Source organism: Anabas testudineus, chromosome 14, assembly GCF_900324465.2.
Source record: "Anabas testudineus chromosome 14, fAnaTes1.2, whole genome shotgun sequence".
Taxonomy (NCBI): Eukaryota; Metazoa; Chordata; class Actinopteri; order Anabantiformes; family Anabantidae; genus Anabas; species Anabas testudineus.
This window is the reverse complement of record NC_046623.1, coordinates 15,411,349-15,429,251: the sequence shown is the minus strand read 5'-3', so window position 1 is coordinate 15,429,251 and position 17,903 is coordinate 15,411,349. Positions and strand designations below refer to the sequence as shown.

Below are 17,903 nucleotides of genomic sequence, written 5' to 3'. Positions count from 1 at the left end.
TCACTAACGAGTGCATGAATGCAGTTAAGCCTTAATCATCTAACAAGATGTATTTGCTGGTTAAAACTTCTATTATCAATATTTTACAATTGAAATTAAAAGACCACCTTGTGGTATAAATTGTTAATATTAGTAAGATAATGTTAATATTAATAAGTAAAAAGGCCAGTTTGTATTTTCAATAAAAGTGTATTTAGCTCTGATTCATTATGAAGTGAGAAAAGTTCTGCTCTGAGTTGTCTGAACCTAAAGCTGAGTAGAGGTTTTACATTACTAAGAAACTAATATTCAATAAATTTTGATTGATAATATTTGATCCTCCAACCATTGAAGTCGCAGTTTACATGCATGTCTGTCCAGTCTCATATTTTTTGATTTAATGAAATTCTCTTCAGGTGATTGTGAGATATAACACTGACGAGACGGTACATAAATGAGGTTACAGTGACCTTTGAACACCAGTTCATCGCTGATGACAAGTGGACACTTGTACAATCACATTTCTGAGAATCACATTCACAAAAATGGGATGGACGTAGCTGACAACAATAAAGGGACAAATAATCATACTAATTAGTTTAGCATTCACAATTAGTTCATAAAACAGTTCTCCGTCCGCACCTCCAACACACCCCACTCACCTACAAACATGCACCACTTCTTATTCCAGACATGCATCATGAGATTGACCGCAAGTGTGTGTGTGAGTGTGTCGTAATTGAGTGTCTCTCACGAGGGTGATTGCTCAGCCCTCCTACATGTCTGAAGTCATCAGAAGGAGTGAATGTAACCTTGGGGCAGCTCACTCGAGCTCCACACACACATAAATACACAGAAACACACACACCTACTGTAACATACTTGCATTCATATGCAGACGCACAGATGTGCAAACATGCATGAAAGCAGTTAGAGCAAATGAAACTTGCATGCATTTACAGGTACAGATTAAAACACACACACATGCTCACACACAGAGACTTCAATATGCAAATGCTTCGTTTTACTGGTGGCTGTGAGCAGTAGTGCAGCAGAATGTCAATGAGGTAAAACGGGAGGTGTCAACCTTTGTGGCGACTGTGGGACACATGTTACAGTACAGTAGCTCTGAATTTAATCTGGATTCAGCTAAATCAGCACAAGTAAGCTGCATTACACAAAATGTCTTTATGCTTTTCTTTGGGGTGCTATTCAAATTTCTTTTTCAAGTTTATCCTCATCTTAAAGAAACATGAGGACAATTTCTCATCAGACCTGTGTAGCCAACATATTTTCGACAGTATGGGTTTATATAGCTTATTTGCATTAGCACGTTTACAGAGAAACGCTGCTCTACTGTATTTCTACCACTGCAGAAAAAAGTATTTGCAAAATGCTCAATACTAATATTTTCTGCTAGTTGTCCCTTTAACATACTTTTCATGTGTTTAAAATAAACACAATACACTAATAAATACACTTCAGGGTTGACTGAAGAGACATTAAACTGAAGATTTAAGGGGTGGAAACTAATATAAGATCTCTAGAGCAGCCACCACCACAGTCTTCACACATTATTTTTAGTTACTGCACTGGCATTCAATAATACCAGTAAGTCATTGTTTTGCATATTATGTGTAAACCCATATAAACATGATCACTGACATTACAGTACATTTCCTCCTAAACATAATTACCAACAGAGTAGATCATTATGAACATAGTTTAAGGTGATTTAGGTTGGGTAATTCAAAAGATATTAAATAAAACACACAGTCAGTCAGGATTACCCTGTCCTCTTTTGTGCTTTCTTATAAACTTGCCTTTATACATCATCACAATGGATTTGGAATAAAACAATCAAGATGTGATCAAAGTGTAGACCAACTGTCACTGTCCAGAAACTTTTCTAATTTCAATTACTACAACCTCAATTAAAAATACAGAAGCTGCTGGATTATTCAATTCTGGTGGTTGGCTGGTTTAAATCAGATTAATGAAGTGATGTGGCCCCTTTATGTGTGTCTAGAAAGTACGCCTCAGTTGGAGAGTTTGTTTGTTTGTTTGTCTTTCCTACTGATTTTAGTGATAACTGTATAGTACTATTAAAAGCAGCCATTGATCAGGTGGCCATACCCTCCTTCTGTCTGATTTTCCATCTTTCTCTGTGTAATACACACATGTACACACACACACACACAGATGCAGAAAAACTCCGACCATCTGGATACTTGCAGGGAACAGCTCATTCAATAGATGCTGCAAGTCTATTTTTATGCCTGCTAGCTTCAAATGCTACAGCACCTTTGTAAGGCCACATGCATCTATCAGGACGACTCCTAAGCTCCCCTCTCCTCTCCTCCCTCACCTGTTAGGTACATTTCCTCTCCTTCCAGGAACATCATGTGACAGCGGGCACACCGGGCACAGCTGGGGTGGTAGTGCTTTCCTCCAGCCTGGAGAAGGGTGCAGGAAGGAAAGGAAAGAGGAATGAAGATAAAAAATGTGGCAGAAAGAAGCAAAGCAGATGGCACAAACGAGGAAATGGGAGCAGAGTGCTGATAAGAACTAGACGAGGAACAGTGAGGAATGAAAAATGGGGGAGAGGCACGATAAGACAAAGCAAGAAGGAATGAATAGGGCTCGGAGGAGATGGGAGCGTGTTGCTTTGTTGGTTTTCCAAAGCTGCTCTGTCATCAGTCAACACTTCAGTCATTTAAAGAGGGACAGCTGCGTTTTTTCACAGTTTTTTATAGACACACACACAATCCCACACTTTCACAACCATAAAAATCATTACTCTCCCACTTGTTCCTACCTATATACACGTATGTATATACACAGACAAATAGACTTACCTCAAGTACTCTGCCGCTGATATATCCATTACAGCTCTCACACCTGATCCCAAATTGAGTGTGGTAGTCAGTCTCACAATAAGGTATCCCATCCCTACCAGGAACAGAAAGAAAACGTGGTTTTCCCTAATGCCTAAATGAATGGCTCAACTGGAGCAAAACAAGCGATTCATAAAATATTCACAAATTCATTGTGATTTGCAGATATGGACATTTGAATAAATACTGAAAAATACTTTTCTAACATGTTTTAAGCAAGTGTATTACCCTTATTTTGTGGTTTCAAGTTTATCAGGCTTCACACAAGCAACAATTTTATTGAAGCAGCATTTTTAGACGCGGAAATGTAGAAATATTTGCTCAAAAATATCTAGAAACTGTACATGTTGGGATTCAAAGCACCTACTTGCTGATGTACTCTCCGGTGAGCACACAGCCACACGTTTGGCATTTAAAACAACTGACGTGCCATTGCCTCTCCAGAGCCAGCAGAGACTGACCCTGTTTGATCTCCTCGCAACAGCCTGCGCAGTCTGGAGGAGAGCAGAGGAAGGAAATGAAGCAATGAGAAAGTATAAGACTGATAAGAGCAGCATCAATTTGTTTTCCATTCACCATTCTTCCTCTTTGTCTTTGCTTTTCTTCTCTGCCAACCTTTCATTACTTCCCTTCTCTCCTCCTTCTCATCTACCCCACATCCCTCTCTCCTGTAGTGATAGTCATACTGTCTTTGGCAGATGGAGCTACCAGAACCAGGCTACAACACTACCTGGAGCAGCAGGCCACCTTCTGTGTGTGCCTATCTACTGTATGTGTGTAGGAGTGTGCTGTAGCTGCAGGGAAGGTGGCTTGCATGTTTCACAGCATTCAGCAGGTGGACAGTTTCTCTTTTGGTGTTTTTCACCTGGAGGGGAATAATGGTGATGAGTCTTATTTCGATTAAATAGCAGTAGGTCACATCAAAACCAGAATTACTTACTCAGAATGTCTTGTTTCATTACAAAAAGTCTATCCCACTACTGAGTACTGCATGAAAAGCCAAAACGTGATGTAGAATTATATCTGCTGCTTTGTGCACAGAGGAACAGGAGGAGAGCTGCGAGAGCCCTACAAAATGACCTCCAGCCGGCCACTGGTGTGCAGTGTGTAGACAGCTCCTGGATGACGAAGACATTGATGCCACTGAATGGCTCTGACATTCCCGTAAGCTAAATCCAACACAGCACTTATAGCACATGATGTATTGGTGCATCAGACACCACCAAGCACCACCACAGACTGTCCGGGACCTTATTGATGCCCTGATCCAAGTCTGGGAAGAAATCGCCAGGACACAGTCCACTGACTCATCAGTAGCATGCCCACACGTTGACCGGAGTGCACACAGGTACACAGGAAACATTATGAGTTGCTGTGATAAAATTGACACAAACTGATGAGCCTGTGATTCAGTTTTTCATTTTGGTTTCCAGTGGATGCAGCTACAGCCCTCCGTGTTGATAATTTTGGTTTCTTTTGACCATTGTTATGTCTAAAAGTAATGTTGTCAATTATGTTAAATAATTAGTTAATCAAAGTCTGATGTGTGATTTAAGTGTTCCCTTATATTTATTAAGTGTATATAACCTGTTATGCATGTTTCTCGAAAGCCAGAGTAGACTGGGGTTTGCATGTGTGGAGCAGAGGCTTATGGTTGAGTGTGTGCGTTTCTCACAGCTTGGTCCGTGGACCTTGACGGGCTTGTCGCTTTTCAGCGAGTGTGAGCACTGCTGACACACACACTTCTTTCCACAGAAGGTCACCCTGTCGCCAATTGGGAACGGACTCCTGAAAACACGCACACACGCACACACACACACACACACACACACACACACACACACACACACACACACACACACACACACACACACACACACACACACACACTCAGAACATTTCAGTAAAGTCAGGCAGATACAACATTGCAGAATTTAATTTTTTGTAACATGCAGTTAAAGGATCAATTTACCCAAATCTGTGTATTCCACCTGCTGGTGTTACAGTATCTACCTCTGCAGACAGTTTCAATTTATTTGCAGATATGTGTTTACAAATACAGTGGCAAGAAAAACTATGTGAACCTTTTGGAATGTAATTTAATTTCATAAAAGCGAAGTTAAGAGTATTAACCATCCAGCTTGCAGTGATTTGGGGGAAGATAAATTCCCAATCATATCAAAAAGTTCTTCAGGATAATGTGAAAATGTATGTACGTCAGCTGGGGGTGAAACCATGAAATTCCAAAAGGTTCACATATTTTTTCTCGTAGATTCCATAGAGCCAGCCACCTCTTTACAGGCTCAACAAGAACATCTTTCCTGTTGAACATAATTCAATTAGAAATAGTTTCCCACAAAACAATAAGGCAAAAAATATATAATATCTAGGAGACAAGGTTAAAATGACAAACAGCTTTATCTAAAACACTTCCTGGCTCTATATGATGCTGTACATCTTTCTGCTGAGTAAAGTTTTGGACATTACACATGTTCAGAAAAGTTGTTGTTCAACGATTCCACCCAAAAAAAAAAATCATTTGTGAGAAACAATTTTATAAGAATATGCTGACACAGCCATTTTCAAAATGAATATGATCACTGAGTTGTTGGAGAGTGGGTACACAGAAGCACACACACACACACACACACACACACGAGGGGGAACTGTCCAAAAAGTCTTACGACATGCAAACTAAAACCTAATGAACCTCTACAGTACAGTATGTGTAACTCTGACTGTTAGCCTTGTACACAGTCACTGTACTGCTTACTAATCTAATACCATGCACTTTCATCAAGTTGGCATCAAGTGAACTGAGCTGAAGCCAACACCAGATTTAGATCATAAATATTGTAAATCAGAGCGGCCAAGTACAAAAATATAAATAAAAAACTAAAAGTTCATGTGTAAGAAATGATTGCACAAAAAAACCTAAGTACAGCTGGACAACTAGGTTTGTGATGATTCTATTGGTTATTTGCATCAGCTGCTAACATTACCTGTTTACTTGTCTACATCTATAATAATACTGAACATACAATCACTTTATTAGGTACACCTGTGCAATCTAATACAATCAGCTCTGCCATAAATTCTACTTAACAAGGTTGTAATCTCTCAGTTTTTGTTATACCAACAAAAACCCTATTAATATTTATAATACATAAATAATTAACATTATTTCAGAAAATATTTCAAACCAGACACAAGCACGTTCCTCTTACCTGCAGACGCTGCAGACAAAACAGTGTGGGTGGTAAGTCCTCCCTAAGGCAGATACCACCTCTCCAGTGATGTACTGGTCACAGCTGTCACACTGGGTCCCATAGAGCCGCTGGTAGTCCTCTGTGCAGATGTACTCGCCAGAGTGGTGGAAGAAACCCGAGTGCACCAAGTCACAGCCACACACTAAACAGACAGAAACAAAAACTCTTTCACTTCATTCTCCAGAAACACAGAGTAAACCAACAGAGAGACATGTATGATGAATATAGACTGATATGTATGGTTTTACACATGTTGATCTGCTAATCTAGAGGCTTCTCCTTCTGGTTTAAGAGAAACTAATACTACATTTAGTTTGAATTCTGGTGTTGTGAGGACAGTTGTGTGTGTGTGTGATGGTTGAAGAGGTGGTGTTATAAAGAGAGTACAATCTGTTCTCCTTTCTGACCTCTAAAGGGTTAATACTATAATCTGGTTTGGGGATTAGACCAGTAACCAGCTAGTCTGTTAATTTATACAGTATGTTATGGCTGTCTGGGTACATGAGGATCTACAGTGTCTGTGTGCATAAACCTGAATTTGTAACCTTTTAAATGCATGTGCACAATTACAGATTCTAACTTCTGTGACCATACGCGCTTATTAAATATAGGTATTTACAGGGGGAGAGATGTGCGATTCAATGCATATTATGGCAAAGATGATCATGACTGCACGGTTACACACTGTATACTGACAGCATGATGTATGGCTTTTATTTAGCAAATTTAAAGTCCTTCAGCCAAATGATTGCTTCTGGTCCGGCTGTGCTGAGGGGGAAGAGGCCTCTGCTTAGCTTGTTGGTTAGTTTAAAAGTGGCTGAACAATGATTTGCTCCAGTTGTCAGGGAGGTAGAGAGCTTACATGTACCTCCATCAATTATGTTTTATAGTTTTTATAACAGCAGGTTCCATTTGGTGACCACAACCAAGGAAAATCCTCTTACAAAGCCACCACTGTAAAGGGTTGTGTGTCCCTAAAATTAATGAAATTACTGATGCTGTCATTGTCACTATCACGCTTTCCCCATTCTGCACACTGCTTAGTGATGCACAATTTATTGCATTTTTATATGTGCTATAAAAATAAATATAAGATCATTATTATATAACCTGCAGTGTACATGGAGGTACACACTGCAGTATTTACAGAGGCACCACATATACAGTATTTAATACAAGTCAGGGATCTGAAAAGCAGCCAACAGATTAAGATATCCGTCAGTGCACTAAATGTCTGGTCTCTAATTAAGCTAATGGCTCTAAAGCCAGTAGAGTGAATGTATCTGATCTAATCCAAGCCAGCGTATGAAGTGGCTCAGACAGAGAGAGAGAGAGAGAGAGAGAGAGAGAGAGAGAGATGCTGTCGAGCAAAGAAAGATGTCGAGCTGCCTGATTTATTTGTCTACAGGAGCCAACCTGCACCCACAGAGACAGTCAAACACATAAATGGTTTAATTTTTATCTTTAAAACTTTGAAACCATCAAATCGGGTCTTCATAACTTCCAATTCCCTTAAAAAAGAGAAAAAGACAAAACAACGTTACAACTCCATAAAAATACTGATGTAAACAGGATTTGAAACAAATAGATAGAACGAATAGAGACAATTTGAATTTAAAGGTGCTTAAACTGAACATGACTTTTTCCGGGATTCAAGTTGCAGCTGTCTGATCTACTTTTTGAGGAGACTTACTTAGTCCAGTCTACTGATGATAAAAGCATTGCCAAGTTTTATTAAATCCTGCTGAGCCAGTAAGTCCTTTAATTTTTTTATCTATTCCTAAACTGACAGTATTGAAGCTATGTGGTTATTAAAATTTCTTTTTCCTGTGGGTTTCTGTCCTTTCTTTCTCTCCATACATAAATACAGTCAAACATAGCAGACCTCCACACATTCCTGAATGAATTTCTGTTTAGAGCAAACAGCATCCTATTATTATCCTCTCAGTTTTTATGTTGGGCAAAGAAAAATAGGTCATCATCTCAAACATGAAAACTACTGTACAGTAATTTTGTTTTTCTGTCCTCCCCATGTCTGAAGAGGAATTCTTGTCAAGGCAAAGCTTCTGTCGCACAATTTTAAATGTCAGCATGACCTTTATCAGTGTTTCTGAGATTAAAGCATTTCACTGTAGAAGTATAACAGCTACAGCAGCTCAGCTACAGAGTACATGCTGCACTCACATACTGTACCGTCAATGCACACACAGCCATTCCTTTTTCTTTATTGTCTGAATTCAAAAGGCTATGATGTACAGGCTCAAACAGACTCACTCACACTGGAGGATTGTAAGGTCCTTCTCATCCTCTCAGGCTGCTGACAGCATTCACACATTGATCACTGTTTAAATGGAAAGTTAATAGATGTGGAGGGAAATAGGAAAAGCAGGGATCTGTTCAGACTTGGCCTCTCTGGAGGGACCTTTGGTGCCATATGTTTCATATCTCTGATTGCAGAAGAGTTACACATGTTAAGCCTATTGATACCAATATTTAGCTAGTATGCAGTGCTCTGATTTCCATAAGATTTTCATATCCAATTTTAGTTTTTCTATTTTCTGCTACTTCCTGGAGAAGTTACATCCCTCATCCCTTTCTCTAGTCTTATGTGATACCAGCTGCACGGCTTTATTACATATACTGTTCCAGATAGATCTCAGTGAGTGGTGGATCACCGTGAAACAAATATCCATGATCCACAGAGTATAATTAGATTTGCTTTATCTGATATGATGGATTTCACCTTCCTCCTACACCAACATTAGCTTTTAATTGAAATGTCTAGACAGCTAAACATTAGTAATTTTGTTGATGCCTTAGCAGGTTATTTGCATTTCCCATGCGGTTTGCAAAGCTAATGCCCAAAAGCCTCTCTGTTTTGTGCTAATTAGAAAAATTAGCAAGTTAATGCACTAAACTAAGATTGACATACCTTTAACATACCTGCTAAACATCAGCTGTTATTGTGAGCATGTTAACTGATGTTAGTATTCAGCTCAAAGCATCTCCGAGCGTACTACAGTGAGTACATCTGAAACATCTGAAACATTACTCCTAATAAAGACTAACTATTAGTAAAGCTCACCATTACTGTGGAGAGGCTTTCTTTTTGGAAATAGATTTATCCCCAAACGTCAGGTTAGTCATTTATTCCCAGATGCATTATATTATTTAAAATCCGAAGCCACGATGTTTGACGAAATTATAAAATCTGTCAAAAATACAAAAACATCTGAACTGTTACACTGACTGCAAAGTGTCTGAGCCTAAATAATTTCATTATGTTAAATATATTGTTACAGATTTACGGTGTAATTATAATAGAAGCTGAAAATGCCACTGCCTACAACTCCCAGAATATAAATGAGTATGAGCCTTCGTGCTCCCATCCATTATTCCCTCTGTCATATGACATTTTAGTCGGGACAATTCTCCCTGCTTGAACTTGCTGACTGAAGCTTAATGTTAAAAATAGGTCAACACTTGTTAGTTGGACCCATCATAAACACTTATGACCCCACATGACCTCATCCTGACCTTCCCTAACCCCACCTGTTGTCGCACACGCTGAAGGTTGTCTACATATTATAGTTAGTCTTCAAGTTCAAGTTCAAGTGTGAGTACTTTACTTGAATTCAAGCGATGTCAGCCTCCTTGTTTCCTCTGCCTGGTAAGAGTAACAGCCTTTTAATGACCATCTACAACCATCCAGAGAGTCATTCTACCCCAACTCTGTCTCACTCTGATCCAGCCAGACTCCAGTGAGACAGCTGTTATGGCAGCCACAATGACCCCTGGAGGGAACATGCCTGTGCGTGGACCTTGAACTTGGATGACAGAGGGAAAACATTTGAAATAAATGCACAACTCAGACCACATCACATTCTCATGATGTGGAGAAAGGTGGCAGAGTAGATCAATAAGAAGTGAATCTTCAGCTCACAAACACATAGCATGATCAAGTTTACAGTGCTGATAGCGACCCCAGCTTTTTGGCTTGTCAAACACAGATGCACTGTTACGAATAACATTAACGGTTTCTTTCCATTGCAATAATAATAATAATCTATTAAAGAAAAAGTACTGTGATGCTGGTAAGGCTATCATATTTTCAAAATGTCAAAGTCAAGTGTAACACACCCACCTTCAACAAGAAAAAAACATTCAAGGCACAAATAAATAAAATAAATTTCAATTAATACATAAAATCATGCTGTTTCTGGATTCTTTTATCCCTGTCTCTACTCCCTTCTTCACTCTCTGCTCCATCAGCTCTCTTCGTCACTAGCCTCCTACTTGCCCTCCTTTCTCTTCATCAGGGGACAGGTTCAGCTGCAGTTCATCTGAAATGCTGAAGTATTTAAATACTTCTACATCTGTTAAGAGTGATTTGTTGCCTATTAGACTGAAGTGCTTGAGACGTGGACACACACATGGATAAATACACACAATAGGCAGAAAGACAGCACATAATGATTGCTTTGTTTACCGCCAGTGGCTGGAGCAAAGGGTCAAGGGAATGAAAAAAGGGGGCAAAAGCAATTTAGGTTTAAAGAAAAAGTGATATAAATACAAATGAATGCAACAAACAATAACTCCTGGAGGCCTGATTCACATGTTGACTGTCTCAGCTTCCTGATTTTCCCTGCAGATGCACAGAATAACGCACACAATGCTCATGCAAGGCCACACACACACACAAAATTACTGCACAGCTGAGCTGATACAGAGGTTAATGCTTCACACTCTGTCCTTGAAGTCTCTTCTGAAGACAGGGCCAGGCCATCCGTGACTGTCTATACTGCTGACTGTATAATATAATGCTGATAAAATACATGAGAAAATGAGCCCAGTTCTATGGGATTGAAATAGTACAACTGACGGCTTGTGAAGACCTTTGATGCACAGCACCAATCAGACTATCTGTCCAATTTTCCACAACTGTCTGAAACGGTTCTTTACAAAAGAATGTGCTGTAAGGTCAACGGTGATGTGATGAAAAAAAGAGAGAAGAGAGACGATTGTTTTAAACCTGAGGCTGAGACGAGACATCAGAGAAAAAAAAGAGTAGAAAGGCAAGATGGGAGTCAGGGGAGATATTAGTGGATGCCAAAAAGACAGAAAGCAAACGTATGTGGGGGGAAAGGGAAGCAGGCAGCAAAGTGAAAGGATGAGGATGTGGAGGAAGAGAGGAAAAGACCCGGGGGACGTATCAGTGAGGCTATTGATCTGTCCATCCAGCACGTCTCCCTTCATCTATTTGCATCATCAACACGGGGTGGATTTCCTTGCTTCTGTGCATTTGCGTAAGTTTGATCAGAATGAACAGATGGATGAAAGAGGACGAGCGGCAAAGAATAGGGGACGTATAACCAGCATGTAGTCAAACGGAGGGATTACACTGGTACACCAACATATGGATTTTGGACATAGGGAATTAAACGGGTGTTTAAAGTGACTTTTTAATAGTTACGTCTTCACATTCTTCTGTCAAATTGACAACTTAGGACTCCATATTTCCATACACAGCAGGCAATCGAGACAAATATCCAGATACTGGCGTCTTTTGGTTTAAAATGAGGGTGAATTTATGAATGTGTTCCATATTTTATAAGATTTTATGAGAGCAGACATTTATTATTTGCAGACTTGCATTTTTTTTCACAGGTCTTATTGAAAACACCATTCGTAAGCATCCTGTTCTCTGTTCCTATTGCTCAGAAAGTGTTAAAGTTTCATTCCAAAATCCCCCGTGTCACATGTATTTACTTGTAGGATCAAGGTTCTGTACTGATCAAAAAGAGATGTTCTGGACTGAATATTGAGTCCATAAATAGTTTGTCAGTTACACCATCATGATACATGTGTCATCATATACATAAACACTATGGGACCTCATTCATATTGTCAAACTACAGCGAATACATTCTGAGGGTTGCCAATTGTTTTCTACATAGTTTTTAAAAATACAGCAGCTGCCACTCAAGGTTCTACTGACTTTTCTGTGTCGTCAGTGGCCAGAGATTAAACCACCAATCCTGCAGTTTGTACATTTAAATGGAAAAAGTTATTTTTTGCAGTTGTTCAGTTCATGTTGATGTTTGGCAGGTAATAATTAGCCTATCTTGTTCACTAGATGGATTTAGCAAGTTAGCTAAGGTGCACTGAACACAAAGTGAAGATATGGTTGATAGTAATGTAATTAGTACTGCAGGTATTTGGTTACAAAAGCATTTGATAAATTAAAATAATGGCCCTATGTTAAAGGATATGCAAAGCAATGTCATCAAAATATATCCAATATTTGGGGATCTACTAAGACTGTAGGGTTCATCCTCTCTATCTCATAGCTGTGATATTTCAGGAGTTGAGTACAAACCAACTGACTAATAGCATGAATAAGGCTGTGACACACCAAACCACTGGTTTGCAATCAGCTGAAATACATCAATTTAAGGCTATATGATAAAAATAAGTGACTATGCTGTCCAATAAACCAAATCTTGAATCACAAGCAGCCTGCTACCTGGTAAGAACAAAACCTATCTTGCATCGTGAATAGCCACACTGACAGGTGAATACACTTTTTACCAAACGAAGACATAATGAGACTCGCAGACACTCACATCTGCAGACAAAGAATGTGAGACAAGAGAGCAAAAGATAATGAGCACAAGAAAAAACAAACAAACAAAAAAGAAAAAACTGATACGCTTGTGCACTAAAAGCTGATGATTTGATTTTTGGCCACTTCATCAGCTGATGTCTACTCAGCCCACAGTCCATTAGCTAAAAGTCATTAAGCTTACTCTGCAACATCAATTGCCCGTAATAATAAATAGGCTACTGTAATATGAAAGAAAGAGCATGTCCCTCAATAAATCTGGCTTCTGTCCTGTCAGAGCCAAAAAGTGCTTCTACTGAACAACCAGTCAGTCAATTTGACAATCAATTATTCAGCCAAACACACAGTGAAAACATTTCAACATCATTTCAGTTCAGGTTATGTTTAAGATCTGTAATGAACAATGTAACATGAGATGTGGTGTTTTACAAAAAGAACAGAAAGCCCTTCTCTGTGTTGCTCTGTTAAACAGGGTTATCCTGCAGTTCGCTTTGGGACTGTGTGGGTCTCGGCCTGTGAAAGGAGGTTAGCTGGTTGGAGTCTGACTACGGGCTGAAAACCTGCTGACTGCACTGCGAAGCCAGCTGCTGACTCCAGATCTCTGTGAGAACGTTTTCTCTCACCTACTCACTGGTGTGGCTCGAACATGCAAAGACAAACATGCAGCACCGACACAGTCGCACATGCACATAACTACAGTAGCATGCATGAATATTTAAAATCAAACCCTGTGAGGGAAAGGTGAAGGAGAAACACACTGATTCTTCTCACTATATCGCACATTAAACAGCAGCTGGTATTTTATATCAGACACACATGTCGTATACATGAGTTACGATACACAAGTTGCATGTTCCCCAAGCTAAGTGTGTCTTCTTGTTTTGTTTGTTCTGTGTTCCTACTCTCATGTAGAGGCCTTTTTTCACAGGAGACCCACTGCAGGAAAAGCACTGGTGTAAATAAAACGAATGACAGCTGCTTCTGTTTAGGGTTCTGTTATGGTGCACGTTGGTTTACTGCTGCGGTTAATGTAGAAACACCTCTGTGCCTTCTTATTGTAGTCAAAATGTGTGAAAAAGGGATGAAATAATAAGTCACTGAATCATAGACACATCCAATACGCTGATGACCTCACTTGCTATCTGGTGTTTGGAGTGGCTCGTACTATATGCAGGATGGCATGTCATTCAAAACCCCTGAAGATCACAGCACGCCAGACAGCTGGTAAGGTAGGATTGAACCCAGGGACGTCTTGCTGTGAGGCAACGGCGTTAACCACTGCTCTATCGTGCATAAAAGCAGTAAGAGTGAAAGGTTTATTTTAGTTTTTTAGTTTGGAATAACTAAAACATAATGTATGAAACTGTAGAGTTATGCACAACATATGACACGAGCATTAAGAAGTGTTAAGGCCAAAGTGTTAACAATCATACTGCAATCCATCTCTAATTTTACTCTGCTTCACTTGCAGTTTCACTTTTTTAACAAGTCTGCTTAAGATGCATAACGTATCAGGTGTAAATACTAACTGTGTAGTGCACTCAGTGACTGTCTTTGAGTCATAGTTCAGTCTTTGTATCAGTGAAGACAGACGCTATCACTGATTCGATTGTGCTGGTTCCTTCTTGTCTGAGTGCTGGTAATAATTTAATATTTAATTATGCAAATTGATGTGGGTGGCTTCCACGCATGGAAACCTGTGCATCAACGCAAGACTGAAAATTAAATTAATATGAAAGATTGTGTGGGAGTGGAGAATGGAAGTGAACGTGGGTGAATGAAGCATGTAGGCGTTTTTTTTTTAATTATTATTATTTTATTTTACCTTGGCAGGTGAAGCAGTGAACATGGAAGTGTGTGTTCTTGACGCGCACAACCTCCCCACGACAAACTTCCCCACAACGCTCACACACGATGGGCGAATTTCCGCGGCTGGACACTGGAGAGCTGCTGTTGTTGTTTTCTCCAAAAAGACCCGACTGGTACTGAACAGCTGGGAGAGGAGGAGAGCAGAGGAGAGGAGTGAAATGGAAATGAAAAGAGAAGACAGGATCAAAAACATGTCACTTATTGTCATTTGGAGGCATTTCCTTTACATCTGATCAAAGCGAGATACAAACGTGAATACAGGCGTCTGCAAAATGAGTAAATGAACGCCTCGCCTCGAAAAGATAAAAGATGTGATGCAGGATTTCTGACAGTTAAAAACGGCTTTAATGTATAATGAAGGTGAAAAGGGTCGCCATGGTTTGTCTTTTATATTAAGTAGAAACAAATCTGACTATGTCAACTAATCCCAGTCGAGTGATTAGACAGAAAAATGTACATTAAGTCTAAATATCAGCGCAGCTAAACTTACAATATATAGTGTTTACTGTTACTACTCACATACACACTCGACTAAAGGTTTATTTGAGATGAGAAAGGCTCACTGATTTACTTTGAAGCTAGCAGTGGCGCCTGTTACTCTGCTGTAGAGATCAGCAGGACTAATTCCTTACAGGATAGTGGCTTAAAACAGGGACAGGCAGGAAGACAAGTGCAGAAAAAGACAAATCCAGAACCTTGAATCTTTATAAACATATGCAGAACATGACAAAGACGCTGCAGATAGAGAAGGGCACAATTGGTACATGTGGGATTACATCTCTTCTATCCTCGCTGTCAAAACTGCTCAAATCCCTCTTAGTGAAACATGTCCTCGCTTTACTCTGTCTGTCTTGTGTCTCTGTCTTCGTCGTACAACAAGACAAAGGAGCAGTGAATGGATTCCACCGACTGACTGGCAAATGATTTCATGCTTCAACAGGTGGCTTTACTCTACACGCCGTGAAACAATCTGAGCAACAACTCCACTATTCTACTCAATCACATTACAGTTAATGCTGAGGCAGCCCAGGAGATTATGCAATCGCAGCAAACACAACATGCCAGCAGGTTAAGCTGATGACAGCAGGAGAGAGACAGAGAGAGTTTGTGGATCTATAAATGTTTTCAGGAGAAAAAAAAAGGTAAAACTGGGACAAAAGTGTATCTGTATGTGTCTGTACTGTGTGTGTGTGTGTGTGTGTGCAACAGAAGCTGGCACTCGGTCTATAGCCAGATGGCAGCACAAGGACTAGAACCACAAACATAGAAGGATCTGAGCCACCTGTGTGTTTGTGCGTGCATGAGAGATGGAAAGAGAGCGAGTCGTGTTTGTGTTGTGTGTTCTAGTTTATGGAAGTGAAGCAGGTGAAAACATGCTGCATGTGCTTCGGCGTGTGTGTGTGTGTTTTGTGATGTATGTGTGTTGGATGTAACAGACCAGCAGTCAGCTAACGTCCTGGCGGCGTTCAGCTCTAACACTGTTCACATTATTGAAATCTGATTATATTTTATAATATATCTCATCAAAGTGTCGTAAAAGTCAAATGAGCCATTTAATCATCACTTTCTTACAGCATCACATGTTTATTCTGACCTTTGACCTTGTTCTCCTCACAGTGTCCAACACACCAGTCTGACAAAACATAATCCTCTTTTTTTTTTGTGTGTTTTTTGGGATATTTCTGGTGTAAAGTCACTCAGAGAGCTCCTCTCTCTTGGGCTGACATGGTTATAAGTTCCTTGCGGTGCAGGTTAAAGGTATAAACCTGAATGGCTGCTCACTTGTCTTACACTGTCAAGAATGGCCTGCAGAACCACTATAATTTTGAGTTTTGCAAAATAAATTTGGGGATTCAGTGGTCTCACATTAATGAAAAACCTGCTCGGTGTGGTTCTATCTTTAGATGTTGGAGCATTTTAATATGTGCCCTGCACTGTGTCTACCAGGGATGTGCTTTTTTGTCTTCCAGCTATCAAACAACAGCAATTCTCCCAAATATCTGAGTGGAAAAAAAAGACATTTGCTGCCAACTAAAGAAAGTTGGAGGAAAAGAAGTGAAGCGTCTCTTCAGCAGAGAATCAGAACCATAGAGATCTGTGTCAGTCAATACACAAATCAAACTGTTTCTAACCTTTACTGACCAGCAGCTATAATGACGTGATGTGATCAATAACCTCAGTGAAGGGCTGTTTGAGTCCACCTCAGGTTGAACCCTCCCAAGACACAAAGGTATTGATCAGGAAGAAGCCCACACCCATTCTCAACACGTGTTTAACTAAAACCACTAAACATCCTGTAACCCACTCACATATTCAGGACGTTACTTACAGTTTGTCGGTGCACTCATGATGTGAAGAGGAACAGCTCCTCCTCAGAGTCTCGACCAGGCGTCCAGAGGCAGCAGACAGACCTCTAATAAGACCATGCACTCCTGTCAACTCTCTGTGCCGGTCTGGTTTAAACTCTCCCTCCCTCTGCCTGTCTTAGTCTGGATGGGGCTTTCCCTGCTCCTCCCGGGAAGCGGATTACACAGACTACACAGACTTGTGCCCCTCTCCACACTGCGTAAAGGCATTTGGTTGAGGAATTAAAATTGAATCCGATCGTGCCATCTTCCTCCTCACGCCTCCAGCCTCTCCCACCCATCAAACCCCCACAGTCCTTTGGTTGAGCGCAGAGGCGTGCATCCCTCCTCACATCCCTCCTCACATCCCTCCTCTCATCCCTCCTGAGCACTCAGGACGCCCTCATGCCTGTGCGCTCTGCTGTGAACACTGAAATGCTGGGCGGAGAGTTTCTGGGGAGGCTTCACAGGCTCGGAGCTGTCAGAGCGTCTTTCACAGGGCAGGATGGGCTCAGATCACGGGGCGACAGTGCCGACTAGTGTCTGAACTCCGAACTACAACGTCAGTGTAATGTTTCTGTTGGTTCTGCCAACCTGGTTAGTGGTGAGCACAACATTATATTTATAACAAAAGTATTGAAATTTGCATTGTGACCCAGTTTGACCTCTGCACAAAGAAGCCAAAGCATTAGGTAATTTACCTGCATCAGGTTCTTTAATTATGCAAATTCCTTCCTGCTTTGTGCTTTGATCCACTTTCTCAGAGACCATTTAGAGAATAATGTTCCCTGAAGGTTGATAATTCTGTGCTGTTATCTGAATAGTTCATTGTAACGTTGAAGACATCACTTTCACAGCTAGGGCGCACATGTGACTCAAATTCTAAGAACCTCTAATTGTAAGAAAATACTTAGCATTG

General features: G+C 40.3%; 1 protein-coding gene across 1 annotated transcript in view; it reads right to left on the bottom strand.

Moving 5' to 3' along the window:
• The window catches only part of LOC113168919 (actin-binding LIM protein 3-like), a 31,743-nt gene extending 14,419 nt beyond the window's left edge, over positions 1 to 17,324 (bottom strand). The window contains exons 1-7 of the mRNA XM_026369993.1: positions 16,969 to 17,324; positions 14,596 to 14,763; positions 6,104 to 6,287; positions 4,552 to 4,664; positions 3,244 to 3,370; positions 2,838 to 2,931; positions 2,348 to 2,435 (exon numbers count right to left, since the gene is read on the bottom strand). Of these exons, the coding sequence (XP_026225778.1) occupies positions 2,348 to 2,435; positions 2,838 to 2,931; positions 3,244 to 3,370; positions 4,552 to 4,664; positions 6,104 to 6,287; positions 14,596 to 14,763; positions 16,969 to 16,987 (793 nt within the window). The 5' untranslated portion in view covers positions 16,988 to 17,324. The remainder of the gene's footprint in view (positions 1 to 2,347; positions 2,436 to 2,837; positions 2,932 to 3,243; positions 3,371 to 4,551; positions 4,665 to 6,103; positions 6,288 to 14,595; positions 14,764 to 16,968) is intronic.
• Between the last annotated feature and the right edge of the window lie 579 nt (positions 17,325 to 17,903).